Source organism: Chamaea fasciata, unplaced genomic scaffold (assembly GCF_029207755.1).
Source record: "Chamaea fasciata isolate MVZ Bird 193981 ecotype frontalis unplaced genomic scaffold, bChaFas1.0.hap1 SCAF_100, whole genome shotgun sequence".
NCBI lineage: Eukaryota > Metazoa > Chordata > Aves > Passeriformes > Sylviidae > Chamaea > Chamaea fasciata.
In genome coordinates, this window is record NW_027094185.1 from 225289 (window position 1) to 251611 (window position 26323).

Here is a 26323-nt window from a genome sequence, read left to right on the forward strand (position 1 = left end):
ACCCAGTCCGCCCAGTTCCTCCCAGAGCAGGGTCAGAGTTGGGGTGTCAGCATCAGCTTTATGGGTTCTGCAGGGGCTGGGCTGGGCCCCTTCGTCTCTCCGTGGTTCCGGGGGATCCCGGTGTACCCCCAAGGGCTTCCAGCAGGGGACTGGGGGGTCCCCGTCTCTCACCAGTGGCCCAGGCCAGCCTGGACAGAGGTAGAGAGTGAGGACTGGATGTTCCAGGGGCCTCCCCGGCACCCCTCAGGACATTCCCGGCGATCCCAGTCCCAGGAGCCCTCCTGGTACCTGTGTCTGTCCCCAGGTACCGCTCGGCCACTCAGGTCCCGTCCTGCTCCGATGTCGGGGGTCCCTGTGAGGGCTGGGGGGGCTGAGGGGAGTGACCTCCCAGTGCTCCCCAGTGCTCCCCGTGTCCTCGGTCCTCCCAGTGCCCCGAGGACAGCCGGCACCCGCAGTGTCCCCAGTGTCCCCAATGCACACAGCGCCCCCCGTGCCCCCAGTAACGCCGTCCCCTCCCGTGTCCCCTATGCCCATCAGTGCCCTCAGTGTCCCCACCTGGGCACAGGGTCTCCTCCACAGCACCCAGGCCGCCGCCGCCAGGCCCAGGGCCCCCCCGACTCCCCCCAGCAGCACCAGCCCGTGTCCGGCGGGGCTGGGGGGGCCCTGCCTGGTCCCCAAGGTCCCCTCATGCCGCGCTGCTGGGCTGGTGAGCGCCGGGCCTGGGGGGACACGGGGGTCAGCAGCTGCCCGGGGGGTTATGGGGGTCTCTCGGGGGTCCCGGGGGGTACCTGGGTGGCAGCGCAGACGGGCACAGCCGGGGAAGTGGAGGGGTCTCCCCTGCAGCCCCCTCAGGTGCTGGGCCAGGGTCTCCAGCAGCTGCGACACGTTCACTGTCTCTAGCCGGACACAGCCCTGGGGATCCTGGGGGGATGTCACAGGAGCCCCCCGGGGGACCCCAGACCCCTTCTGAACCACCCTGGGGAACCCCCAAAATGCCCCAGAGCTTCTGCAGCCCCCAAGAACCCCAGAGTAAGCCTGGACACCTCAGGGCACCCCCAGACCCCTGTGGGGACCCCAGAGCCCCCCAAGACCCCCAGAGTTATCCTGGACACTTCAGGGCACCCCCAGACCCTTGTGGGGTCCCCAAAGCCCCTCAGGCCCCCAGACTCAGCTTGGCCTCCCCAGGATCACCCCATAACTGCCCAGCCAGAGCTCCCCAAGCCCCCTGGGAGCCCCCCAGGGACCCCCACCCACCTGGATGTGACACTCAGCCACGAAGTGGAGCTGGGCAAGGAGGGTCCTGAGCAGGGGGGCCAAATCCTTCCCTGCCACCCCAACCATTCTCTGCAGAGCCAGTGCCCCGAAGTGCAGCCCCCAGAGATCAGAGCAGGCGCTGTCCTGGGGGTCGGAGCGGTTCGGGGTATGGGGGGACACAGGTCGAGGATCAGAGGTGTCTGATCTGGGGATCTGGGGGCGCAGGTGGGATTTGGGGGTTCTCGCTCACCGGCTCCAGGTTGCTGGGCATCGCCACGGGGTAGTCGAGGAGCAGCCAGGGGGTCTGTGGGAGGGGTCAGGGGGTCCCCAAAAACAGCCCGGGGGGCGCTCAGGGGGTCCCCAACAACCCTTTGGGGGCGAAGGGGTGCAGTCAGGGGGTTTTCGGGACCCAAGGCGGGGCCTGCCCTGGGGGATCAGGGAGTTCACGGGCTGGGGGGGGCACAGGGGAGTCCTTTGTGTCTCGGGGGGGTTCGGGGGAGGACCCCGGGGGTCGGGGGGGGGGCGTACCGGGGGGCGCGGGAGGGGCTCCTGGGGGCGGGGGTCTCACCAGGTTGTTCAGGTGGGCGCTGAAGGTGCTGCTGAAGGGGTTAAAGGTGAAGGAGCAGCAGTTGCTGGGGGTAGGCGCGGCCAGGACGAGCAGGAACGGCACCTGAGGGGGCACCGGGGGGCTCTGGGCGACCCGAGGGGCTCTCACGGGGGTCCCGGGGGGGCGCGGGGGGTCCCCACTTACCAGTGCAGAGCCGGGCGGGGGCAGGTCCATGGCGGATCCGGGCTGGGGGTGGCGCACGGGACCCCGCGGGCGTTCCCGGAGCCCCCCCGGGACCCCCCCCGGGACCCCTCGGGCCGCGACGGAGCCGCCGCCGAAAGCGAAAGTGGGACGAGGCCGGGAGAGGGCCCAGGAAACCCGAGGGGGCAGCGGGACGTCCCGAGCCTCCTCCCCCCGTCCCTCCCTGACCACGGACCCCCGCCAGCCCCCGCCTCACCCCGGGGACCCCTCCCCAATCCCAGGGGGCTCCGGCGCTCGGGACCCCCGGCCCGGCCCCGCAGAGCTCTGGGTGCGGCTGCCCCGGGCGAGGGAGGGGGACCCGGGCGTCCGGGCACGTGGGGGGCGGGGCACCCCCAAAATATTCCCCCCACTCCAGCCCGAGACCCCCCCCCGGCCCCCCACACACAGAGACAGGACAGCGGCTCGGAGCGTTTATTGGGGCGGGGGTCGCGGGGCGGGGGGCGCGGTGTGAGGTCTGAAACCCCCGCGGATTTGGGGGGTTCGGGGGGGGGCGTCTCAGGGGCCGCCCCCCGGCAGCCAAAGGCAGTGGGGGCGGGTGCAGCGCAGCTCCAGCTCCCGCTCGGCGCCCGCGGGGGTGTCCTGCCCCGGAGCCCCCGCCAGTCCCGCCGGGACCCCCCAAACGCGGGGGACGCTCACGGCAGAGGCCCAGTCGCAGTCCTGGGTGGGGGGACACGAGAGGGGACAGCTGGGGTGATGTCCCCCCCTCACTCCGAATCCCCAGCACAGCGGCCGTCCCGCGGCCGGAGACCCCCGAAATGTCACCGCGCCCCGCCCCGTGTCACCGCCCCCCCGCCCCCTGTCCCACGTCCCGTCCCCTCCCGCCCTGCACTCACCGCGGCCCCCCCGCACAGCCAGAGCGCGTCCGGGCGATGTCGCGCCAGGTGACATCCGGACCGCCGGGAATTCCCGGGAAGCACCGTCAGGGCCCCCCCCGGGAGCCCCGCGGCCACCAGAGCCTGGGAACACGGGGAGAGACGAGAGTCACCGGGGGGGGGGGTGGCCCTGCGGTGATGGAAGGGGACATGGGCGCCTGGGATGGTTTCAGGGGGCGCACTGGGGGTCCTGGGCGATACAGGGGAACTCCCTGTATCGGGAGGGAGTCGCGGGGGGGACACAGGGGGGTACAGGGAGGCACCCGGGCGTCCCGGTGGGTTGCGGTGGGGAGGTGGCACGGGGGGGGGTCCCGCGGGTCGCACCTTCCGCAGCCGCTGGGCGGGACCGACGCCGCCAGGGGGCGCCACCACCACGACGCAGTTTCCGAGCGCGAGCGCCGAGGGGAGGAGCTGCAGCGCCAGGGGGCGGGGCCGGCTCCAGGCCACGCCCAGCACTCCGTGCGGCCGCCGCGTCACCAGGGCCCGCCCCCCGGGCACCTCCTGCAGCGGGATTGGTTACGGCCACTCAGAGGCCACGCCCACTCAACAAACACCCGCTTTTCTGCCCGACCCGCTCGCGCCCCACCCTCCTCAGGGCTCCACCCCCTTAACCACGCCCACCTGCACGGCCCCGCCCGCGCGCTCCACGTGCGCCGCCCAGCGCAGCAGCGCCCCCTGCAGGCTCCGGTCCGTGTCGCCGCTGTCGCCGTCCTTGGGGGTCCCGTGTTCCCTCCCCAGCGCCGCCGACGCCGCCCGCAGCACCCGGGCCCGCGACGCCCCCGGCAGCCGCCCCCAGCTGCGGGAGTCGGGGGCGTTGGGGACCGAGCCCCCCTCTCCAAGGGGTCCCATGGTCGGGGACGCCCCCGGAAGGGCCACCCCCCTAACCCCGTCACTCACCCCGGGGCGGCCCCGCGGGCAGCGGCCACGGCCTGAGCCAGCTCGGGATCATCCACCGGCTCATCCACGGTCACCGAAGGGCTGGGACAGGGACAGGAGACGAGGGGTCAAAGGGCATCGCTGGGGAAGGGACACCGGGTGGGCACCGGGACCCCTTGGAGAAAAAGAATCGGGGTCCTGAGGGGGACACGAGACCCTCTGGGGGAACAGGATGGGGCTGAGACCACTCGGGGCAGAAAAAGGGCGTCCCGGGGGTGTTAAACCGGTGTCCCAGTAGAGTCCTGGTCTCGGAGTTCTCATCCTGGGACCCCCAAATTTGGGGTCTCCATTCTGGGGAGGGGTCCCTGTCCCATCGCAGGGTACCTGAGCGGCTCATCCACCTTGGGGGGCTGTTCCCAGGGGGGGCACCCGAACTCTCGCAGCGCCTGGAGGGAGTGCGGAGGGGAGCAGAGCCCATCTGCAACGGCACAGGACCCCCCCACCCTCGGGACCCCCAGACCCTGCCCCACTCCCCCCTAAACCACCCAGGACCCACCCCAGGAGATCTCCACATCCCTCCAGCTTCTCCAGGCCCCCCCAAACCCGCTGGAGCCCTCCCAAACCACCCAGGACTCCCAGCAGAGCCCCCTCGGGAGCCCCCACCTCATCCAAGTCCGTGTCCGCGGCGCCCCCGGCGCAGCCCCCGCTGGGGTCCAGCAGGTCCAGGGCGTTGAGCCACACCAGCCCCTGGGGCAGCCTGGAGAGGGGTCAGCACTCAGTGCCCAGTGGTCACTGCAGGGGTCAGGGGTCAGGGGGGTGACGGTCACCTGTCCGCCGTGTCTAAGGCCACAGTGACGTCCTGGGCCCAGATGGCAGCAGCCGCGGTTTGGGGCAGTGCCGAGGCCATGGCCACGGCCTCGCTGGGGCCACGCACGGGCAGCAGCACCAGCAGTGGTCCTGGGGCCTGGCGGGGCAGGGGACTCTCAGGGGACACTCAGGGGACCCCGCAAGGAGCCCCGGGCACCCCCCGTTGTCACCTCCCAGGGACACCCACCGGCTCCCGCAGGCAGCGTGAAGTCGGGGCGGCGCCTGAGATCAGCGTGGGGGGGTAGAAGTGACGCCCCCCCTCCGGCAGCGCCGGCAGCGGAGCCTGGAAAACCTGGGAGGAACAAAACAGGGGTCCCAACGAGTGGGGGACCCCCAAAATGCCACCCGGGGCAGCCCAAACCTGCCCCCCCAAATGCCCCCACAGCTGGTCCCAATATCCAGCAACCCCCAACCGCCCTGCCAAGGAAGTCTGATGTCCAAGAACCCCCAAATTTCCCCCCAAGAGACACCTCAAACCCTCCCCCAGGGGACTCCAATACCCAGGAACTCTCAAACTTCACCCCAACGTCTGGAAACCCCAAAACACTGCGTTCTCCTGCTCGCCCTCCCAACCCCTTTGTGTCACCCCAATGTCCCCATGGCCACCCCACCCCTGGCCCCCTTTGTGCCCCCCTCACCTGAGCCCCTTCCTCCTGCGCCTCCTTCACCACCTCCTCGGGGGGTCGGGCCCCGGGGGGCAGCGGTCCCACCTCGGTTTTGGGGTCCGTGGGGTCCCCGAGCCGCAGCCCCCCAAGCCGGGCCCGGAGCCGCCGCTCCAGCGCCGCCGCCACCGAGTCCTGGGCCAGCACCACGCAGCCCCCCCACGGGAACTGGGGACACGGGGGGGACATCAGGACAGCCCGGGACACTCCAGGGACTCCCTTGAAAAACTCACAACCCCACCTCCCCAAAAAAACCCCAAAAACCTCCCAAAAAACCCCCACAACCCCCCCAAAACTCCACAAAAAACAACTTGCAAACCTCTTAAAATCTCCCCAAAAGGCCCCCCAAAAAACCCGAGGAACCCTCAACCCCCCCCAAAACACCCCCTCCAAAAAACCTGAAACCACCCCAAAACCCCCCCCGGACCTCCCGGGCCCCACCAGCGCCGGGGGGGCGGCGGCAGTGGCAGCGATGGCGGCGGCAGCGCTGTCCAGGTCGGCCGAGTCCAGGACAATGACAACGACGCGTCCCCCCTGGGGCGCCCCCAGGCGCGGCCCCCGGCACGGGGACCCCCAAACCAGGGCCTGCAGCTCCTCCTGGGGGACAGAGAGCGCGTGGGGACACGCCCGGGGACCCCCGAACTGGGGAGAGGGCAGCGCCAGGCCCCCGCCCCGCATTGTTGTCACCTGGTGACATCGCCGTACCTGCGCGGCCCCGAGGAAGGTGACACCGGTGACCTCGGGGTGGCCCCGCAGGGCCCGGCACAGCCCTGGGGGTCCTGCCAGGACGTTGAGGACCCCGGGGGGCAGCGCCGCCCCCTCCCCGCTGAGCTCCCCCAGCAGCAGCAGCGGCGGCGCCGCGGCCGGGGGGGACAGGACCAGAGCCGTGTTCCCTGCAGAGACACCCCAAAACACGGGCTGGGGCACCCCAAAAGTGCGGGGACACCCCACGGGGACATGGATCCACCCCGTGTGGATTTCCCCCTTGTCCCCAGGTGTCCCCCCAGGGCACTCACCCATGGCCAGCAGCGGCCCCAGTTTCCAGAGCAGCGCCGGCAGCGAGCAGGGACCCCCCAGGACCAAGGCCACCACCCCTGGGGGGACACAGGGGGGTCAGGGGACACGGGGAAAGACACGGGGAGGGCACAGGGGACACAGGGAGTCAGGGGACACGGGGAGGGGACACCAAGGGGACAGGGGACACTCACCCAGCGGCGTCCAGCCCTCCAGGCCGGGGGGGCCGAGCTGGGCCCCCCCCGCGGGCGCCCGGAGCAGTCGCAGCCCCAGGTCCAGGTCGGCCCCGAGGGTCCGGCAGAGCGGCCGCCCCCCGGCCAGGGCCAGCAGGGCCCCCAGGGTCCCCCTGCGGTCACCCTCCAGGGCGGCGGCCAGCCTGGGGGGACACGGGGACACACGGAGGTCAGGGAGACAGTGGGGGCACCGAGGGGACACCGAGGATGGGGGGGGACACAAGGAGGCCTCAGGGGGTTGTTTGGTCACCCTGGGTCACCCGGGGTCACACTGCCACGGGAGACAGAGGGAACAGGGACAGGTCAAAGGTCAGCAGGGAAGGTCACCAGGGGTCACGGGGTCACTCACCGGGTCAGGCGCTGCCCCCGCTGGGGCGCCCCCAGCCCCGCCCAGGCCTCAGCCGCCGCTGCCGCCGCCGCCACGGCCACAGCCAGGTCCGAACTGTCCCCCACGGGCACCACGGCCGCCGGCCGGCCTGGGGACATGACAGGGGGTGACAGAGGCTGGCCACTGACCGCTGTGCTGGCCCCAAACCCTGACCCCAATCCCTGACCCCAAACCCTGACACCAAACTCTGACCCAAACCCTGATCCCAAACCCTGATCCCAAACACTGACCCAGACCCCAAACTCAGACCCCAATCCCTGATCCTGCCCCAATCCCTAAACCCCACCCCAAACCCTGACCCTGACCCTGGTGTGAACCAGTGACCCCATATCTGTGACCTTGACCCTTGACCCCTGTCCCTGTCCCCTCCCCGTACCGGTGGCGGCCTCGGGGCACTCCAGGCTCACCCTCCCCGCCGGCTTCAGCCACGACCCGTCCACCCAGTGTCCGAGGCTGCGGCCGTGGGACTCCAGCCACACCTGGGGGGTGGATGGGTGGGTGGGGGCCCCCCCGGGACCCCTCTGGGACCCCCCGGCCCCAGCCCAGCCCCCCCGGCCCTGCCCAAACGACCTTGGGACCACGGGGGGACTTTGACCCCGACACACCCCAAGGGACCCGGGGCTCCCCCCGTGACCCCCCAGCCCCAATGACCCCCCAGTGTCCCCTCATTGTCCCCACAGTGTCCCCACAATTCCCCCCGGGTCACCCCCATCCTCACGGGACCCCCAAAACCCGCCCCAGTTCCCCGCAGGTGCCGCTCCCAGCCCCATTATTTCCCTCGGGGACCCCCCAGGCCCCCTCCCAGTTCCTCTGGCGACCCCCAAGAGCCCCTCATCACCCCCCGAGATCCTCAGGGGCCCCCCAGAACCCCCAAAGCCCCCCCAGGGCCCTCCCAGATCCCCCTTCACCTCCCCCGGGTTGGTCCCGCCGGCGATCGGCCCCTCCTCCATCGTGGCGAAGATTTTGGGGACCGGGGGAGCCCCGAGGGCCGCCAGAGCCGCCATCGCCGCCGCGGGGCCACCGAGACGGGGCGGGTCGGACGGAGCGGCCCCGGGCACCACCGAGACGGGGCGGAAACTGCCAGAGCGTCCCCGGGTTACCATGGAGACGGCCCCCGCCGGGAGCGGAAGTGACGGACGGTAAAGAAGTGGCGGTGGCGCTGGCGGTGAGGGCGGCCCGCGGGGATCCCGAGGGGTTTTGGGGGTCCCGGGGCGTTCCCGGGAAGGGCCCCGGGGGTCTCGGTGCTGTTCAGCCCCGGATCCTCCCTCAGGCCATGGCGGACCCGTCGTTGCTCTCCGCCGAGCTGGACGCGGACGAGGAGGAGGAGGCAGCGCTGCGGCGGCTGCTGCTGCAGGTGGGTCCCGGCCGGGGGTCCCGGTCCCGCTCCCGGTTCCGCCGCCCCCTCCCCTCATTGTCGCACCCGCAGGTGAGCCCAGAGCGTGAGGAGCCGCCGCGCCCCGGCCCTGCCCGCGCCGTCACTCCGCAGCCGGGTAAGGGAGGGTTAACCTGCCGGGGGTTCGGGGAGTGCTTGGGGGGCTTTTGGGAAGGGTCCCGGGGGGTTTTGGGGAGGGTCCCGGGGCGTTTTTGGGGAAGGTCCCGGGGGGTTTTCGGGGGGGGGATCTCGTGGGTCTTGGGGAGGGTCCAGCGCGTTTTGGGGAGGGTCCCGGGGGGTTTTTGGGGAAGGTCCCGGGGGGTTTTTGGGGAAGGTCCCGGGGGGTTTTGGGGAGGGTCCCGGGGCGTTTTTGGGGAGGGTCCCGGGGGGTTCTGGGGGGTTTTGGGGAGGGTCCCGGGGGGTTTTGGGGGGCGATCCCCGCCGCCCCCTGACCCCCCGTGCCCCCCAGGGCTGTGTGTGAAGACCCGCGCGGGCGGGGACAAGGTCTTTGTCAACGTCTGTCACTGCCCCGAGGTGCCGCCGCCCCCGCCCGTGCCCCCCCCGGGGCTGCAGCGGCTCCTGCGGGAGCCCCCCGGGCCCGGCGGCGCCTTCCGCATCCCCATGAGCCTCGGGGAGCCCCACGCCGAGCTGGACCGAGGTCAGAGACCCCCCGGGACCCCCCGGACCCCGAATCCCCCCCCGAACCCCCCCTGAACCCCCCCAAACCTCGCAGGAGGCCGCGGCTGCACTGCCTACGATGTGGTGGTGAACTCGGGGTTCTTCAGGACGCTGCAGGTGAGGCAGGGACGGGGAGATGGGGGATTGGGGGCCCTGGGGGATGCTGGGGGGTCCAGGGGGGCTCTGGGGGGTCCTGGGGGGCTCTGGTGGATGCCGGGGGTCTCTGGGAGGTCCTGGGGGGCTCTGGGGCAGCTCTGGGTGATCCTGGGGGGTGTCCTGGGGGGCTCTGGTGCAGATCTGGGGGGTCCCAGGGGTTTCTGGCAGGTCCTGGGGGGCTCTGGGGGCTCTGGGTGGTACTGAGGGGCTCGGGGGGGTCCTGGGGAATCCTGGGGGGGCTCTGACCCTCCCGGCCCCCCCCAGGCCGACCCGCTGTACCTGGAGTTCTTCCTGACCGTGGCCCTGGAGGGGCTGTCTGAGAAGTATGGGGTGGAGCTGGAGCTGACCGGTGAGGATGCCCCCATGGGGGGGCTCAGGTGGGGCTGGGGGGCTCAGACAGGGCTGGGTGGGGAGCTCCGGACCCCTCCCCGTGACCCCCCCGTGCCCCCCTAGGCTGGCGGGTGCTGCGGAACCGGAGATTCCTGGGCTCCATCTCAGCCCAGAACATCCGGCCTCGGGCCCGGCCTCACATCCAGGAGCTGCCAGGGTGAGCAGGGACCCCCCAGACCCCTCCCCAAAACCCCTCGGGACCCCCAGCCTGACCTGAGCCCCACCCGTAGCCCCCCAGAGCCCCCCCAGTTCGTAGTGGTGGCCCAGCCCTCGGCCCAGGAGCCCAAAGTGCTGCAGGCCCGGGTGCACCTGCCCCAGGTGGTGAGTGGGGGATACTGGGGGGGACTGGGAGGGGTTGGGGGGGGGAACTGGGGAGGACTGGGGGGAACTGGGAGGTGCTGGGGGGGGGGTGGGGTTCACCTGATGCCGGGGGCAGTTTGGGGGGCGCTTGGGGAGGTTGGGAGGCTCAGGGGGCACTAGGGGGTGGGATGGGGGGGTCCCGTTATCCTGCGGGGCACTGGGGGCTATAGTTGGAGGGGTTTCCACCATCCTGGGGTGTTGAGGGACAATGGGGGGCTCCCCGAAAATCCAAAGAGGATTTGGGGGTGCTGTGGGCGCGTCCTAACCGTGGCCCCGCCCAGGAGGGGGCGGAGTCTCTCTGGCTGGGCCTGAGCGAGGAGCGGCTGCTGCTGGCCCGCCCGCCGCCAGGGGGCACTGCCGGCGACTGGGAGGCGGGTCCGCCCTCCCGCCAGGGGGCGCTGCTGGAGCTGGGGCTGCCGCGCCCCGCCGACCCCGCGCGGTGCCGCGCGCGCTTCCACCGCCGCTCCCAGGTAACCATGGCGACCGCGCGCCTGGGGACACGCCCCTTTGCGGCCGGGGGCCACGCCCCCCGGTGAGCATGGCGCCCCCTGCAGGTTCTCACCGTGACGATGCCGCTGCGGGCCTGAGGGACGAGGGACCCCCAAAAACCGCGGGATCCCCCCGGGAGCCTCCGGGGCCGCTCCGGACCCTCCCTGGGACCGTCCCGGAGTCTCTGGAGCCCTCGGCCCGGGACCGTCCTGGGCCTGCCCTCAGGGACCCCCCCTCAGGATCTTCTGACCTCCTTGGGGTCCCCCAGGACCCTCCTGGACCCTCCCGGACCCCCCAGGGCCTTCCAGGACCCCCCAGGACCCTCTTTGTCCCTCCCAGACCCCCCCAGAATTCTCTTGGACCCCCCAGAACTCTCTGGTACCCCCCCAAGACTCTTCTTGCCCCTCCTGGACCCTCCTGACTCCCCAGAACCCCCAGGACTTTCCCAGACCCCCCCGATCCTCTCCAGGATTGTGGGGAACCCCCTGGGACCCTCCTGGCCCCTTTTCCCACCCTAGGACCCCCGTGTTCCCCTCAGGACCCGCCCCAGGCGTTTTTTTGTACGAGACCCCCCAATAAAAGCCCGGCTCGAGCCGTGTCTGTGATTGGCTACGGCCCCCCCAGCCCCGGGGGGGATTTGGGGGGATTTAGGGGATTTGTGGGGTGGGGGGGCCAAGGGGGGCCGTGCCCAGAGCTGCCCAGGAGGAGCCCGGAGCCAGCGGGGCTCGGGGGGCTGCGGGGACACAGGGGGGACACCCCCAGCCGGGCCCGGGGGGTCCCCCGGGGGTCCCCGAGGGGGGGGCAGAGGTGTCCTGGGAGGGTCCCCGGTGGTCCCGCGGGTCATGGTGGCCTGAGCCGGGATGGAGTTCAACAGGGAGGAGTTCCGACGGCAGCTGGGGGCCGGGCTGGGCCGCCTGCACAGGTGAGACCCCGATTTGGGGGGACAGGGACATTGGGGGGTCAGCTGGGGGTTCAGGGGGGTCAGGGCTGAGGGGGTGGCCGTGGCTTTGTCACCGCCCTATGGCGATCCTGGGGGTGGGAATTTGGGGACAGCTCATTTCTGGGGAGGGGGGATTTAGGGTCATCTCAATTTTGGGGAGTGGGTATTTGGGGTCATTTCATTTTGAGGGAATTTGGGGTCACCGTTTTTTGGGGAGGGAGGAAGTTGAGGTTGCCTTGTTTTGAGGGAATTTGGGGTCACCTCGTTTTGGGGGAATTTGGGGTCACCCCTTTTTGGGAGCAGGAATTTAGGGTTATCTCGTTTTGGGGGGATTTGGGGCGCTCTGCACGTCCCTGTTCCCCCTCCCCAAAGCCCGCGCGTGTCCGTGCCACGCGTGTCCCCGTCCCTGTTCCCGTCCCCTCCCCGGCGCCGCCGCCACGGGGGATTTAAAGCCTTTAATCCTCCTCGGGGGGGGGACACGGGTGGACACGGGGACACCGCGGGGGGGGACAGGGGACACGGGGGACACGCGGGGGCGGGTGTTTGTGGGGATGACCTGGGGAGCTGCGGTGGTTTGGGATGGTTTTGGGGTGTTCTGGGGGTGGTTTGGGGGTGTTTTTGGGGCAGGCTTGGGTGTGTTTGGGCCGATTTTGAGGTATTTGGGGCGCTTTCAGGGTGGTTTTGGGGTGTTTTGAGGGTGTTTGGGGGCGGTTTTGGGGTGTTTTTGAGGTCGTTTTGGGGGCAGTTTCGGGGCGGTTTCAGGGTGTTTTTGGGCTGGTTTTTGTGGTGGCCACCGCCGCCACCAGTGCGGGACACGGCGGGGCCGGGGACAAAGGACACGGGGGACACACGGGGGGCACCAGGGGCGACAGGTGACCCCGCAGGTTCCTGGAGCGGCGCCAGGACGACCCCGAGAGCCTGGAGCTGAGCTCGGGGGGGGCCCCGGCGGCTGCCTCGCGCCCCCCGGTGCTGGACTGCACCTTCTGCGGACTGCCCCGGCGCTATGGCATCGCCATCCTGTGCGGGATCGGCTTCTGCATCAGCTTCGGCATCCGCTGCAACCTGGGTGTGGCCGTGGTCAGCATGGTCAACCCCGCCCACGGACAGGTGAGGGGTGAGCGGGGACAGGTGTGGGGTCATCATGGTCAGGTATGGGGCCAGGACAGGTGTGGGGTCACTGTGGGGGGGTCACTGTGGGGGCTCACGGGTGTGGGATGTCTGTGCGACAAAGTGTGGGGGACACTCACCCGCCTGGGGCATCTCTGGGGCGTGTCCCCCACCCCAGTGACCCCTCCCCACCCTCCCCCAGCACGCCCAGTTTAACTGGGACCCCGAGACAGTGGGGATGATCCACGGCTCCTTCTTTTGGGGTTACATCGTCACTCAGATCCCCGGTGGCTTCATCGCGCAGAAATTCGCCGCCAACAGGTTGGGAGTGATCCTAAATGGGGGGAGATGGCCCTAAATGGGGTTGGGGTGGCCCTAAACAGGGTTGGGGTGACCCTAAATGGGGTCAGGGTGGCCCCAAATGGGGGGAGATGGCCCTAAAAGGGGTTGGGGTGGCCCTGGACGGGGTTGGGGTGACTGAAGGGCTTGGGGTGACCGTAAGCATGTCGGGGTGACCCTAAATGGGTTTGGGATGACCCTAAACAGGACAGGGGTGACCCTGAAGGGCTCGGGGGTCACATTAAACGGACGGGGGGACATGGCCTGAAATGGGGTCGGAGTGACACTAAATGGGGTGACCCTAAACGTGTCGGGGTGGCCCCGCTGTTGCGGCCGTCACCCCGCTGTCCCCCCCAGGGTGTTCGGGCTGGCCATCGTGTCCACCTCGGTGCTGAACATGCTGATCCCGTCGGCCGCGCGCACCCACGTCGGCTGCGTCATCGCCGTGCGCGTCATGCAGGGCCTGGTCGAGGTCGGGGTTGCGGGGTTTGAGGGGGTTGGGGCTGTTTTGGAGTGTTTTAGGGGGATGTCAGCTTTTTTCGGGTGTTTTGGGGTGTCTGGGGGAATGGCCTGGGGAGCTGCGGCAGTTTGGGGGTGTTTTGGGGCAGGTTTGGGGTGTTTTGGGGTGGGTTTGGGGTGTATGGGAGAGAGCAGGAGTGGTTTGGGGGATTTTCAGGTGTCTTTGGGGTGGTTTTGGGGCGGTTTTGGGGTGTTTTAGGGATGGTTTCGTGGTGGTTTTGGGGGCATTTTGGGGTGTTTGTTTTTGGGGTGGTTTTGGGGTGATTTTTGGTGTTCAGCTGGCGAGGTCAGCCTGTGCCACTCCCACTCTCCCTCTGCCCAGGGTGTGGCCAGGGAGGGGCGTGGCCAGGGTTGGGTGTGTCCCTCGTTTCCCAGCCAGGGCGTGGCCGGGGTTGGGTGTACCCATTGCCAGGTGTGGCCGTTTGTGGGCGTGTCCAGCGCTGACCCCGCCCCCCACAGGGAGTGACCTACCCCGCCTGTCACGGCATCTGGAGCAAGTGGGCGCCGCCCCTGGAGCGGAGCCGCCTGGCCACCACGGCCTTCTGCGGTAAGGGGGGGTCCGGGGGGCTCTGGGGGGCTGTGGTGGGCTCACCGGGGGGGTTTGGGGGGCTCCAGGGGGGTCTGGGGGTCACCAGGGGTCACCGGGGGTCTGTGAAGCCACCACAGCCTTCTGCAGTACCGGGGGGTCCAGGGGTTTTGGGGGGTGTCCGGTGGTCCCGGGGCTCTCAGAGGGTCACCGGGGGGCTCAGGGGGCTACTGGGGGGTCAGGGGGTTTCGGGGGGTCTGGGCAGGTCTGGGGGGCTCAGGGGGTCACCAGGGTGTCCAGGGGGGTCAGGGGGGGTCCCAGCGGGGCTGGGGGTCCCGGAGGGGTCCGAGGGGTCTGGTGGCGTCCCCGGTGTCACCCCTGTCCTCTCCAGGGTCGTACGCCGGGGCCGTGGTGGCCATGCCGCTGGCCGGGGTCCTGGTGCAGTACACGGGCTGGAGCTCCGTGTTCTACGTGTACGGTGAGAACCCCGGGACCCCTGAGACCCCCCAGGACACCATGAGCCCCCCTGGGACCCCTTGAACCGACAGAGCCCCCCCTGAACCCCCTTGGAATCTCCCGGGACCCCTTGAGACCCCTTAACCCCCCCAGGACCCGGGACCCCCACCAGACACCCCCCAGTGCTCCCAGTGACCCCAGTGCCCCATCCCAGTGCTCCCAGTGCTCCCAGTGACCCCAGTGACCCCAATGCCCCCCCACAGGCAGTTTTGGGGTGTTCTGGTACCTGTTCTGGGTGCTGGTGTCCTACGAGAGCCCCGCCCAGCACCCCACCATCTCCCCCGAGGAGAGGAAATACATCGAGGAGAGCATCGGGGAGAGCGTGGGCAGCAACCCGCTGCTGGTCAGACTGGGGGCACTGGGACGGGACTGAGGGCACTGCGGGGGTCATTGGGGGGACGCTGGGGGCAGCAACCCGCTGCTGGTCAGACCGGGAGCACTGGGAGGGCACCGGGAGGGTTACTGGGAGCACTGGGATGGGTACTGGGGGTCACAGCAGGGTCACTGTGGCCACTGAAGGTCATTATGGTCACCAAAGGTCATTGTGGTCACCACACCTGTGGCCACCAATGAGGTCAGGGCTCCTTCCCCCGTGGGAATCGGGGCTGGGGGTGGCCCGGGGGTCACTCCAGGGGGTCAGGCGGTCAGTGGTCACTCTGTGCCCTCCTCACCCTGTGGGAATCAGGGCCAGGGGTGGCGGGGGGGTGGTCTGGTGGTCACTCCCAGGGTCGGGCAGTCAGTGGTCACTCGCTGCCCACAGCTGGCCACGCCCTGGCGCCATTTCTTCACCTCCATGCCGGTGTATGCCATCATCGTGGCCAACTTCTGCCGCAGCTGGACGTTCTACCTGCTGCTCATCAGCCAGCCCGCGTACTTCGAGGAGGTCTTTGGCTTCGAGATCAGCAAGGTGGGGCCTGGAAACCCCGAAAAACGCCCTGAAAAACATGGAAAGCACTTAAAAAACCCTGGAATAAAAAAAACCAACAAAAACCCTGCAAAAAAACCCTCAGAAATCCTGCAAAAAAAGGGCAAAAAAACCCCAGAACCCCAGAAAACACCCCAAAAACCCCACAAAAAAACCCCAAATCCCCCAGATCCTTACCTGTCCCCGCACAGGTGGGGCTGCTGTCGGCGCTGCCGCACCTGGTGATGACCATCGTGGTGCCCATCGGGGGCCAGATCGCCGATTTCCTGCGCTCGCGGGGGCTGATGTCCACCACCAACGTCCGCAAGATGATGAACTGCGGTGGTCAGTGCGGGGACAGTGGGGACACGGGGGGTGACACAGGGGTCACACACCGTGGGGACACTGCGGTGACAATGGGGACATCAGGGGTGACACTGCGGCGGTCGGTGCCAGGACACCGGGGGTAACAACAGCATGGCATAATGCCGGGACACTGCAGGGACATTGAGGGGACACCAGGGGTGACACCGGGGAGGGGACAGTGAGGGGACAGTGCAGGGACAACAGGGGGACACGGGACACAGTGCAGGGACACCGCAGGGACACTGGGGAGACACGGGGACACACCAGGGTAACACTGAGGCAGTCAGTGCGGGGACACCAGGGGTAACAGCGGGGTGACACAGTGCGGGGACACCAGGGGGACACAGCGGGGACACCGGGGGGTGGCAACGGGGGTGACACACCGGGGGGTGACGCAGCAGGTGACAGTGGGTGACACACCAGGTGACAATGTCCCCTCCCCGCAGGGTTCGGCATGGAGGCCACGCTGCTGCTGGTCGTGGGCTACTCTCACTCCCGCGCTGTCGCCATCTCCTTCCTGGTGCTGGCCGTGGGCTTCAGCGGCTTCGCCATCTCCGGTGGGGACAGGGGACACTGGGGTGGTGGCCCCGGGGACATCGGGGTCGCCCCTGTGACAGCGCTGTCCCCTCCCCTGCCCCGGCCAGGCTTCAACGTGAACCACCTGGACATCGCGCCGCGCTACGCCAGCGTCCTGATGGGGCTGTCCAACGGCGTGGGGACGCTGTCCGGCATGGTGTGTCCCCTCATCGTGGGGGCGCTGACACGGCACAAGGTCAGGGGACGGCGGGGGACAGTGGGACACGGGGGCACAGGGGAGGGGCTTGGGGACAGCAGGGGACAGGAGGGGACAGTGGGACGTGGTGGGGGACAACAGGACCAGGGAGGGGACAGCAGGGTACAGTGGGATATGGGGGACAATGGGACCAGAGGGGACAGGGAGGGGACAGCGGGGGGGCTGGGGACGGCGGGGGACAGCGTGGGACAGGAGGGGACAGTGGGACATGGGGGGACAGTGGGACCTGCGGGGACACAATGGGACATGGGGGGGGACACACGCGACTTTCGGGGGTCTCGCTGGGGCCTGTCACTCACTGTACGCTTGGCCCCGCCCACTCGCTTTGGCCCCGCCTTATTCCCCAATGCCCCGCCCCTTATTCTCCTTTCCCTCCCTTTGGCCACGCCCCCTGCTTTTCCCGCGCGCTCTCCCTTGACCACACCCCTCTTCATTCTGCCCCCCGTTCCCCGCGCGCTCATTGGCCGGCGCGCGGGGGGGCGGGCGGGCCGGCGGTCTCCCATTGGCCGACTCTGTGGCGGGCGGCGGGCGCTGATTGGCCCAGACGCGCGAGGAGTGGCAGTGGGTGTTCCTGATCGCGGCGCTCGTGCACTACGCGGGCGTGGCTTTCTACGGCGCCTTCGCCTCCGGGGAGCCGCAGCCGTGGGCGGAGCCGCCGCGCGAGGAGGCGGAGCCTCTGGCCCCCGCCGGGCTGGGCAGCGACGACGAGGAGGAGGAGGAGGAGGAAGGCCAGGAAGGCGGAGGGGGAGCGCCCCCGGGAGGGCCCCCCGCCAGTTACGGCGCCACCGGCACCACCCCGGCCCCCGGGACCCCGCTGGGGTGACGCCGGGGTCTGTGCTCGGCAAAGAACCGCCACCCGTTTTGCCCCGACCCGAGGGACGCCCCCGACCCGAGACCCGCCCCCCCGGGACACACCGGGGATTCCCCGAGGACCCACCGGGGACCTCCCACCCCGAGACCCCTCCGGGATCCACCGGGGACCCCCCAGACCCACCAGGGATACACCGGAGAGCCCTCGAGACCCCTGGGGACCCCCAGGGACCCACCAGGGACCCCCTGAGATCCCCCAGGGACCCACCGGGGACACACCAGGGATCCCCCCGCTCTCCTCCCGAGACCCCCGAGACCCCCAAGGCCGGGCACCCCCCTCCGTTGTACATATATAAATACAGGAGCGGCCGCTGGAGAGTGCGGAGTGCTGGACTGGGGGACACTGGGAGGGAGTGGGGACACTGAGGTGTCACTGGGGACAATGGAGGGGACACTGGGAGAGGTGCTGGGGGCACGGGGGGACACTGGAGGTGGTTCGGGGGACACTGGGGGGACACTGGGGACGCTGAGGTGACACTGGGGGGACACTGGGGACACTGGGGGTACACTGAGGTGACAGTGGGGACACTGGAGGGGACACTGAGGTGTCACTGGGGTTACACTGGGAGGACACTGGGGACACTGGAGGTGACGCTGGGGGAATTTCCCCGCCCACGTCCCCCCTCCACTTCCGCCCTCAATGGCTCCCTGCAGCGCTGCTTCGCGCCCTTTTCTTTTCTTGCGTCACCTCCGCCCCTGCGCTCCCCGCGGGAGGAAGCGGCGACCCCGCGGCGCGTGGTGGGCGGGGTCTCTCTCTGAGGCGATCGCGGCCATGGCGGAGCCGCGGGTGCGGCGCGGGGGGATCCGGGGTCGGACCGGGGGGTCTGGGGGCTCCGGGAGGGCTCCGGGGGTCTCCGGGAACGGGCCGAGCGCTAATGGAACCGCGGGCGGGCGGCGGGGGGAGCGCGGAGCGCGGCCACGTGGAGCCCCGGTAAAGGCCTAACCCCCGGTAAAGGCTCCCGGTAACGGGCCGGGCCTCACTCGGTTCTCCCGGTGCCGCCGCAGGTTCTGGTGATCGACGGGCGCGGGCACCTCCTGGGCCGGCTGGCGGCCATCGTGGCCAAGCAGGTGTTGCTGGGTGAGTGCGGGGCCAGGATCACCGGGAATATCCACCGGGAACCCCCCGCGCCGTGATGAGCCCTCTCGGCTGTCGAGTTTCACGGCAATGAGAGCCGCCTCCATGCACTACCAGCTGAGCGCGGGGCGGTCCCGGGGCTGGGAACGACCGGGGGCGAAAACGGGAATAACCGGGGGGGAAAAGTGGGAATTACTGGGAGGTAAAAAGCAGGAATTACCGGGGGGAAAATGAGAATTTACCGGCAGGAAAACGGAAAAAAAAATTTGGAATAACCAGGGGGAAAAACTGGGAATTATCGGGGGGGGAAAAAAGTGGAATTACCGGCGGGGAAAATGGGAATTTACCGGGGAAAACCGGCCCCGCTGTCCCCAGGGCGGCGCGTGGTCGTGGTTCGCTGCGAGGGGATCAACATCTCTGGGAACTTCTACAGAAACAAACGTGAGTGGGGAAATCCCGGGTTTTGGGGGGCAAATCCCAGGTTTAGGGGACAATCCCGGGTTCTGGGGACGGTTCTGGGTGGCAGAAAGATGCTAAGAAGTTTCCAGAAGGTCCCGGGTTCTCCGTGCAGCCCCAGACGCCCTTTTGGGGTCATTTGGGCTCTTTTCCCATTCCTGACAATTCCCAAACCCTTTTTTAGGCGATTTACCCATTTCTCCCTTCCTTTTGAAGTTCTCTGACCCATTTTAGAGGGCTTTAACCCCTTTTCCCACCCCACAAATTTCCCCACAACCCCCAGACTCCCGTTTCTGATGAATTTTACCCCAAACTCCCATTTCTGAGTGATTTCACCACAATTTTCCCTCCCCACAGTGAAGTTCCTGGCGTTCCTGAGGAAGAGGATGAACACCAACCCCTCCCGGGGCCCGTTCCACTTCCGGGCCCCCAGCCGGATCTTCTGGCGCACAGTCCGAGGTCAGGGGGCCCCAAAACCCAAAAAAAAACCCCAAAACAAAACCCGAAAATGGCCCTAAAATCTGATTTTTTACCCCAAACCCAGGGATGCTGCCCCACAAAACCAAACGGGGCCAGGCTGCCCTGGAGAGGCTGAAGGTGTTCGATGGGATCCCCCCGCCCTACGACAAGGTGGGACCCCGAAAACGGCCCCAAAACCCCCAGATTTATCCCCAAAAAACAGCCCGAAAACGCCGGGTCTCATCTCAAAAAAACGGCCCCAAAATCCCCAAATTTATCCCCAAAATCCAGGTGTCGATGATGTTACATTTACCTACATTGTTTGATTGTCCTGAGAAAAAATCCCAAATACTGAGACACCTGGGACCCCAAAAATGTCCTAAACTCACCCCAAAAACACCTAGGGAACTCCAAAAATCCCCTGAGGGACACCAAAAATCACCTGGGAGCCCAGAACCCCCTTAAACCTGCCCCAAAACCACCTGGGGGACCCCAGAAATACCCTAAACCCCCCAGGGGGACCCCACAAATCCCTTAAACCCACCCAAAATCACCTAGGGGACCCCAAAAATCCCCTAAACCCCCTGGGGGACCCCAAAATATCCTAAACCTCCCCAAAAACTCAATGGAGACCCCATGAATCCCCCAAAATCCCCTGACCCCACCCAAAAATCTCCTGGGGGACCCCAAACCTGCCCCAAAAACCACCTGGGGGACCCCAGAAATCCTTTAAACTTACCCTGAAACCACCTGGGGACCCCAAAAATCCCCTGAACCTGCCCCAAAACTTCCTGGGGAACCCCAGAAGTCCCCCAAACCCCCCTGGGGACCCCCAAAAACCCCGAAAATTGGGGATTTTGCAGAGGAAGAGGATGGTGGTTCCTGCGGCCCTAAAGATCATCCGCCTCAAACCCACACGGAAGGTCAGCCTTGGGGGGCTTTATGGGTTTTGTGCAATTTTTGTGGGGTTTTTATGGGATTTGGGTGGTTTCATGGGATTCAAAGGGTTCTGTGGGATTTTTGGGGGGCAGTTCATGGGGATTTGGGCGATTTTATGGGGTTTGGGGTTTTTTTTAATGGGATATTTTGGAGGGTTGTAAGGGGTTTGGGGTTTTTATGGGGTTTAAAGGTTTTCTATGGGATTTGGGGTTATTGATGGGGTTTTTGGGGTTTTGGGACCCCCCAGTTTGCGGTGCTGGGGCGCCTGGCACACGAGGTGGGCTGGAAGTACCGGGATGTGACCGAGGCCCTGGAGGAGAAGAGAAAGGAAAAGGCAAAACTCCGCTACAACAAGAAGAGGAAGATGATGGTGAGAAAAACGGGGAAAAGGTCCCAAAATCCCTCGGGATAGGGACAGGGACCCCAAAACAGGGAAAAGCCCAAAGCCAGCCCAGGATTGGGCTGTGGGACTCCCCAAAAAATAAAGTGGGAGAGGTTTAAAATCAGGAAAAAAAAAAATCCTAAACCTAAAAAAACCCTCAATCCCCCATATTTTTCCCCATTTATTTCCCCATTTTCTCTCGATTTCCCTGTGTTTTTCCCCAATTTTGCCATTTATTTCCCAATTTTTTCCTGTGAATTCTCCTTTTTTCCCCATTTTTCACCGATTTCCCATTGTTTTCCCCCATTATTTCAGAGCCTGCGGCGCCGGGCCGAGCGCAGCGCAGAGAAAAAGGCGGCGCCGTTCACGGCTGTGCTCAGACAGCACGGACTGCTGCTTTAATAAACCCAAACTGGGCAAACTGGGACAAACTGGGAGCGTCTGAGTCGTACTGGGGTGGACCGGGAGTGTCTGGGTGTTACTGGGACAGACTGGGACAGGCTGGGCTGGCGGCGCCGTGCTGGGGCAGCGCGGGCGGCTGTTTAATGAACTCCAGACTGGACACTCAAGAGGGTCAGCGGTCACTCGGGGGGTCAGCGGTCACTCCAGTGGTCACTCCGGCCGGCCCCAGGCCCAGCTGGGCCCGCGCCTCGTCCAGCAGCCGGGCGATGACCTCGCTCTCGGCCAGCGGCATCTCGGGGCTCTCGGTCAGTCCTGGGGGCACCGGCGGGGTCAGTGGCACCCCCAGGACACCCCAAACCCCGGGGTTTAACCCCAAACCCGGCTATTTCACCCTAAAACCCCACAATTTCCCCCAAAACCCAGGATTTCACCCCAATATTCAGTGTTTCACCCCGTATTTAGTATTCTCCCCCAGAACCCCACGATTTCACCCCAAAATCCCAATGTTTCCCCCCCAATATTCAGGATTTCCCACAAATCCTATAATTTCCCCCAAATCCCTCACCCTTGAGCAGGCACGCCCGCACGCGCTGGGCCTCAAACCCCAGAACTTCACCCCAAAATTTAGGATTTCACCCAAAACTCTGGGTTTTCCCCCCAAAATGTAGGATTTCCCCAAAATTCCTATAATTTCCCCCAAATCTCACCCTGGAGCAGGCACTCCCGCACGTGCTGGGCCTCGTAGCGCAGCCCGGTGCTGTGGGGGAAGTTGAGGGGCTCGGCCGGGGGAGGCAGCGGGAACTGCTCGAGGTGACCCCCCCAGAGCAGCTCCGTGGGGCAGTTCATGTGGCTGGGGAACTGTGGGGGGCACGGGACGGGCTCAGGGACCCCGAAAACAGAGCCTGGCCCCAAAAAGACAGACCCCGAACCCCAAATCCCACAAACAGAGCCCGGACCCCAAAAACTGACCCCGAACCCCAGAAAATCAAACCCCAAAAAACAGACCCCAAAAAACACCCCAAAACCCAAAACAGAGACCCTAAAACCCCGGGGTTTTGTCCCCCCCGGATGTTGGGGTCCAGGGTTTTGGGGTCACCCCGGGTTTTTGGGGTCACCCCGGGTTTTGGGGGTCCCGGGTTTTGGGGTCACCCCGGGTTTTGGGGTCTCGGATTTTTGGGGTCCCGGATTTTTGGGGTCACCTGCGCCCAACCGCGGGGCCCCCCCAGCTCGGCCGCCCCCGGATTTTGGGGTCCCCCGGGGTTTTGGGGGTCCCGGATTTTTGGGGTCCGGGGTTTTGGGGTCACCCCGGGTTTTGGGGGTCCCGGGTTTTGGGGTCCCGGATTTTTGGGGTCCCGGATTTTTGGGGTCCGGGGTTTTGGGGTCACCCCGGGTTTTGGGGGTCCCGGGTTTTGGGGTCCCGGATTTTTGGGGTCCGGGGTTTTGGGGTCACCCCGGGTTTTGGGGTCACCCCGGGTTTTGGGGGTCCCGGGTTTTGGGGTCCCGGATTTTTGGGGTCCGGGGTTTTGGGGTCTCGGGTTTTGGGGTCCCGGATTTTTGGGGTCACCTGCGCCCATCCGCGGGGCCCCCCCAGCTCGGCCGCCCCCGGCAGCTCCGCCACCATGGAGAAGGTGAGCGCGGCCAGAGCGCGCCCGGGGAACTCCAGAGTCACCGACACCGACTCGTCCACGCCTGGAAAAACGGGGAAAACGGGAAAAAAAGGGGGGGAAAGAATGGGGGAAATAATGGGGGGGGGGATGGAAAAAATGGGGGGAATAATGGGGAATATAACGGGGGGGAAATACGGGGATAATGCGGGGAAAATAAATTGGGAAAAGGGCGGGGGGGGGGGGAACGGGACAAGGGAAAAGGGGGGAAAAAGAGGGGGGAAAATATGGAAAAAATATGAGAAAATGGGGAAAATTGACCCCAGTCCACTCCCAGTGCCCTCCCAGTGTCCCCCAATCCCTTCCCAGTCCCTCCCAGTATCCCCGAGTCCCTCCCAATGCCCCCCAATCCCCTCCCAGTCCATCCCAGACCCCTCCCAGTATATCCCAGTATATTCTAGTATATCCCAGTGCCCTCAGTGCCCGTACCGGTGGGGTGCAGCACGCCGTGGGCCCGCAGCAGGGTGGGGGGCCCGCCGCCCCCCAGCAGCGCCAGCGCCATCTGCAGCCCGTAGCCCCCCAGGTCCAGCAGGACGCCCCCGCCCAGCGCGGGGCTCCGCAGCCGCGGGACGCCCCCCAGATTAAACCCCAGAGAGCCCCGGAGCACCAGCGGGACCCCCAGAGCCCCCCCGGACAGCAGCGAGCGCAGCCGCCGCCAGGCCGGGAAAAAACGGGTCCAGAAACCCTGAAACGAAACGGGGACTGGGGATACTGGGAGCACTGGGAATGGGGGATTGGAGGGACTGGGAGGGGACTGGAAATGGGGATACTGGAAATGGGGGGGACGGGGGATACTGGGGAAAAATGCGAATGGGGAGAACTGGAGGGAACTGGGGGGACTGGAGTTGGATACTGGGGATACTGGGGGCACTGGGAATGGGGCACTGCGGGCACTGGACCCCCACTGGACCCCCAGAGACCCCCCGGACAGCAGGGGGCGCAGCCGCCGCCAGGCCGGGAAAAAACGGGTCCAGAAACCCTAAAGGGAGAGAGAAACTGGGGATACTGGGAGTACTGGGAGGGACTGGGGATACTGGGAGGGGATTGGGGGGGATTGGGGGGGAATGGGAATGGGGATAATGGGAACAGGAGAACTGGGAATGGGGGTACTGGGGAAACTGGGAGCACGGGGAATGGGGGAATGGGAGGGACTGGGTTATACTGGGAGGGACTAGGAGAGCTGGGGGGACTGGGGAGACTGGGATTGGGGGACTGGGAGTACTGGGGGGATCTGGGGGGATTGGGAATCGGGGAATGGGGTCACTGGGGGCACTGGGAATTGAGTGAGTGGGAGGACTGGGAGCACTGGGATCACTGTGACTGGGAATAGAGCACTGGGAGCACTGGGAACGGGTTACTGGGAGCACTGGGATTACTGGGATCACCTCCATGAGGAAGACGCGTCTCTCCCGCGCCTCCCGCACCAGCTCCGCCACCTCCCGCGCCCCGAGCGCCATCGGCTTCTCCATCAGCACGGCCCGGCCCCGCCGCAGGAACAGCAGCCCCGTGGACAGGTGAGTGGAGTTCACCGTGCCCACGTACACCACGTCTGCGGGGACACCCCCAAAAACCCGCCCCGGAATCATTGGGGCGCCCCAAAAAAATCCGCGCCCCAAAAACCAAAAAAACCCACAAAAACAAACAAACAAAAAACCCCAGAAAAATCCCAAAAAAATCCCATGAAATGTCAACACCACATCAGCGGGGACACCCCAAAAACCGCACCCCAAAATCCTCAGGGCACCCCAAATTCCCCCAAACCCCCTCAGGTCCCCCCAAAACCCTTTGGGGGTCTCACCCAGGTCGGGGTCCTCGGCCAGCTCCTCGTAGGACCCGTAGGCTCGGGGCACCCCAAAACGCCGGGCGAAGTCCTGGGCGCGCCCCAAATCCCGGGCGGCCACGGCCACCACCTGGGGGGGGCAAGGGGGCGTCAGGGGGTCCCCAAAAATCCCGGAGGACATCCCAAAACCCCCCCGGGACACCCCGAACCCCCCCGAAACACCCCAAAATGCAGGGACACCCCAAAATCCCCCCGAGACCCCGGGGACGCCCCAAAACCCTCCGGGGTCTCGGGGGGATTTTGGGGTCCCTCAGGGATTTTGGGGGGGATCTCCCAGGGATTTTTTGGGTCTCCCCCCCCCCCGGGTATTTTTTGGGGTCCCCTCCCTCTGTCCCGGGTCCCAGAGATTTTTAGGGTCCCGGGGATTTTTGGTTTTTTGGGTCCCCCCTGGGATTTCTTGGGTTCCCCCATAGGTTTTTAGGTTCCCCCATGGATTTTGGGTCCCGCCATGGATTTTCTGGGTCCCCCGCGGATTTTTGGTCCCCCCCGGTATTTCGGTGTCCCCCCGTCCCCGCGGTGTCACCGTGTGCTCGGTGGCCGGCAGGGTCTGTAGGGCCACGGCGAAGTCGTGGCTGATGGCCCCGGCCGAGCAGATCCCCCAGCGGGTGGGGCCGGGCCGGGCCCGGGGCGGCTCCGGGCACGGCTCCGGCTCCCGGTCCCGATCCATGTCACGATCCGCCTCGCGATGCGTGTCCCGACCCGACTCCATGTCCCTGTCGCGGTCCCGGTCCGTGTCGCTGTCGCTGTCCCTGTCCCGGTGGTTCCGGTCCCTGTTCTGATCCTTGTCCCGGTCTCTGTCCCGATCCCTGCCCCGGTCCTTGTCCCGGTTTTTGTCTCGATCCTTGTCCCTGTCCCTGCTCCTGTCCCGGTCCTTGCCCCGGTCTCGATCCTTGTCCCTGTTCCTGTCGCTGTCCCGGTTATCCCGGTCCCTGTCCCTCTATCTGTCCCTGTCCCGGTCCCTGTTCCCGTCCCGGTTCCGGTCCGTGTCCGGGTTCTCCCGGTCCCTGTCCCGGCTGTCCCGGTTCCTCTCCCGGTTGTTCCTGTCCCGATCGCTGTCCCTGTCCCGGTTGTCCCGATCCCTCTCGCAGTCCCTGTTTCTGTCCCAATTGTCCCGGTTATCCCGGTTCCGGTTATCCCGGTTCCGGTTATCCCGGTCCGTGTCCGAACCTGCCGGGGCCGCGCCCGCCCCTCCCCCACGCGTGGGAAGCGCCCCGAGCCCCTCCCCCACCCACGGGCAGACGGGGGGAGGGGCGCCCCAAAATGGGGAGGGGGCGCAGGAGCGGGGGGGAATTTGGGGGATTCTGGGGGGATTTCGGGGGGATTTCGGGGGTCCCGGTAGCCCCTGAATCTCGGGGATTTTTGGGGATCTTGGGGGGGATTTTGGGGGGCTTTTGGGGGATTCGGGGGGGATTTTAGGGGTCCGGGTATTTGAGGGATTTTTTGGAGGATTTTGGGGGATTTTTTGGGCATTTTTGGGGGGTTTTGGGGCCGCTCCGTTCACGTTCCGTCCTCTCCACGTGCCCACGCCCCGCCCACGCCCCGCCCACTCCGCGCTCCCATTGGTCAGAGCCCGCAAGGAGGGGCGTGACCACTATGCAATTGGGGGGCGGGAACCAATGGGCTTTTTATTAGCGGATAGGGGGCGCGGCCCGCGCAGGGGGGGCGTGGCGCAGGGCGCGCTCGCTGATTGGCCACGGAGTCGGCGCGCGGGGATTGGCTGCGCCTGGGGGGCGGGGTGGGACGGCGCACGGGGATTGGTCGGCGGGGAGGGGCGGGGGTGCGGCCGCGCGTTCCCATTGGACGGACG

The 26323-nt window shown here is 67.0% G+C and overlaps 6 protein-coding genes and 2 non-coding genes across 13 annotated transcripts; 5 read left to right on the plus strand and 3 right to left on the minus strand.

The window, feature by feature from the left end:
• Window positions 1-38: 38 nt before the first annotated feature.
• Window positions 39-2220, minus strand: FLT3LG (fms related receptor tyrosine kinase 3 ligand). 4 transcript variants are annotated; one of them, XM_066208012.1, is made up of 8 exons: window positions 2006-2216; window positions 1823-1924; window positions 1505-1558; window positions 1255-1398; window positions 789-876; window positions 556-719; window positions 289-361; window positions 39-188 (listed from the first exon to the last, which is right to left on the minus strand). In XM_066208012.1, exons 1-7 carry the CDS (start codon window positions 2033-2035, stop codon window positions 320-322), a joined length of 624 nt encoding a protein of 207 aa, XP_066064109.1. In that variant the 5' UTR covers window positions 2036-2216; the 3' UTR covers window positions 39-188; window positions 289-319. The 4 variants fall into 4 exon arrangements, with proteins under 4 accessions (XP_066064109.1, XP_066064108.1, XP_066064106.1 ...); XM_066208011.1 differs by having other exon boundaries at window positions 789-912; window positions 2006-2212; XM_066208009.1 differs by having other exon boundaries at window positions 789-921; window positions 2006-2205.
• Window positions 2221-2449: 229 nt separating this feature from the next.
• On the minus strand, window positions 2450-8013 carry ALDH16A1 (aldehyde dehydrogenase 16 family member A1). The gene is made up of 17 exons (XM_066208007.1): window positions 7883-8013; window positions 7351-7453; window positions 6936-7062; window positions 6548-6729; window positions 6356-6433; window positions 6045-6232; window positions 5781-5936; window positions 5316-5507; window positions 4865-4969; window positions 4638-4774; window positions 4474-4567; window positions 4195-4256; window positions 3832-3912; window positions 3556-3730; window positions 3259-3435; window positions 2896-3018; window positions 2450-2719 (listed from the first exon to the last, which is right to left on the minus strand). Exons 1-17 carry the CDS (start codon window positions 7976-7978, stop codon window positions 2558-2560), a joined length of 2238 nt encoding a protein of 745 aa, XP_066064104.1. The 5' UTR covers window positions 7979-8013; the 3' UTR covers window positions 2450-2557.
• A 71-nt stretch (window positions 8014-8084) lies between these two features.
• On the plus strand, window positions 8085-11017 carry PIH1D1 (PIH1 domain containing 1). 3 transcript variants are annotated; one of them, XM_066208014.1, is made up of 10 exons: window positions 8085-8113; window positions 8245-8328; window positions 8401-8464; window positions 8816-9004; window positions 9080-9141; window positions 9445-9529; window positions 9634-9727; window positions 9801-9891; window positions 10212-10400; window positions 10485-11017. In XM_066208014.1, exons 2-10 carry the CDS (start codon window positions 8248-8250, stop codon window positions 10515-10517), a joined length of 888 nt encoding a protein of 295 aa, XP_066064111.1. In that variant the 5' UTR covers window positions 8085-8113; window positions 8245-8247; the 3' UTR covers window positions 10518-11017. The 3 variants fall into 3 exon arrangements, with proteins under 3 accessions (XP_066064111.1, XP_066064110.1, XP_066064112.1); XM_066208013.1 differs by having other exon boundaries at window positions 8105-8139; XM_066208015.1 differs by having other exon boundaries at window positions 8105-8139; window positions 9801-9888.
• Window positions 11018-11137: 120 nt separating this feature from the next.
• Window positions 11138-17608, plus strand: SLC17A7 (solute carrier family 17 member 7). Its single transcript, XM_066208017.1, has 12 exons — window positions 11138-11341; window positions 12244-12466; window positions 12669-12787; window positions 13163-13277; window positions 13784-13871; window positions 14242-14328; window positions 14570-14709; window positions 15127-15273; window positions 15483-15615; window positions 16083-16193; window positions 16281-16408; window positions 16974-17608. Exons 1-12 carry the CDS (start codon window positions 11280-11282, stop codon window positions 17250-17252), a joined length of 1632 nt encoding a protein of 543 aa, XP_066064114.1. The 5' UTR covers window positions 11138-11279; the 3' UTR covers window positions 17253-17608.
• Window positions 17609-18019: 411 nt separating this feature from the next.
• On the plus strand, window positions 18020-21027 carry RPL13A (ribosomal protein L13a). The gene is made up of 8 exons (XM_066208006.1): window positions 18020-18086; window positions 18305-18377; window positions 18750-18815; window positions 19188-19289; window positions 19375-19460; window positions 20153-20212; window positions 20476-20598; window positions 20926-21027. Exons 1-8 carry the CDS (start codon window positions 18072-18074, stop codon window positions 21010-21012), a joined length of 612 nt encoding a protein of 203 aa, XP_066064103.1. The 5' UTR covers window positions 18020-18071; the 3' UTR covers window positions 21013-21027.
• On the plus strand, window positions 18423-18501 carry LOC136304504 (small nucleolar RNA Z195/SNORD33/SNORD32 family). Its single transcript, XR_010724630.1, has one exon. It is a non-coding gene; the product is annotated as a small nucleolar RNA Z195/SNORD33/SNORD32 family (small nucleolar RNA).
• LOC136304506 (small nucleolar RNA SNORD34) lies at window positions 19579-19651 on the plus strand. The gene has a single exon (XR_010724631.1). It is a non-coding gene; the product is annotated as a small nucleolar RNA SNORD34 (small nucleolar RNA).
• Window positions 20843-26296, minus strand: DHDH (dihydrodiol dehydrogenase). Its single transcript, XM_066208005.1, has 7 exons — window positions 25040-26296; window positions 24475-24586; window positions 24062-24225; window positions 23106-23361; window positions 22577-22701; window positions 21720-21870; window positions 20843-21324 (listed from the first exon to the last, which is right to left on the minus strand). Exons 1-7 carry the CDS (start codon window positions 25223-25225, stop codon window positions 21185-21187), a joined length of 1134 nt encoding a protein of 377 aa, XP_066064102.1. The 5' UTR covers window positions 25226-26296; the 3' UTR covers window positions 20843-21184.
• Between the last annotated feature and the right edge of the window lie 27 nt (window positions 26297-26323).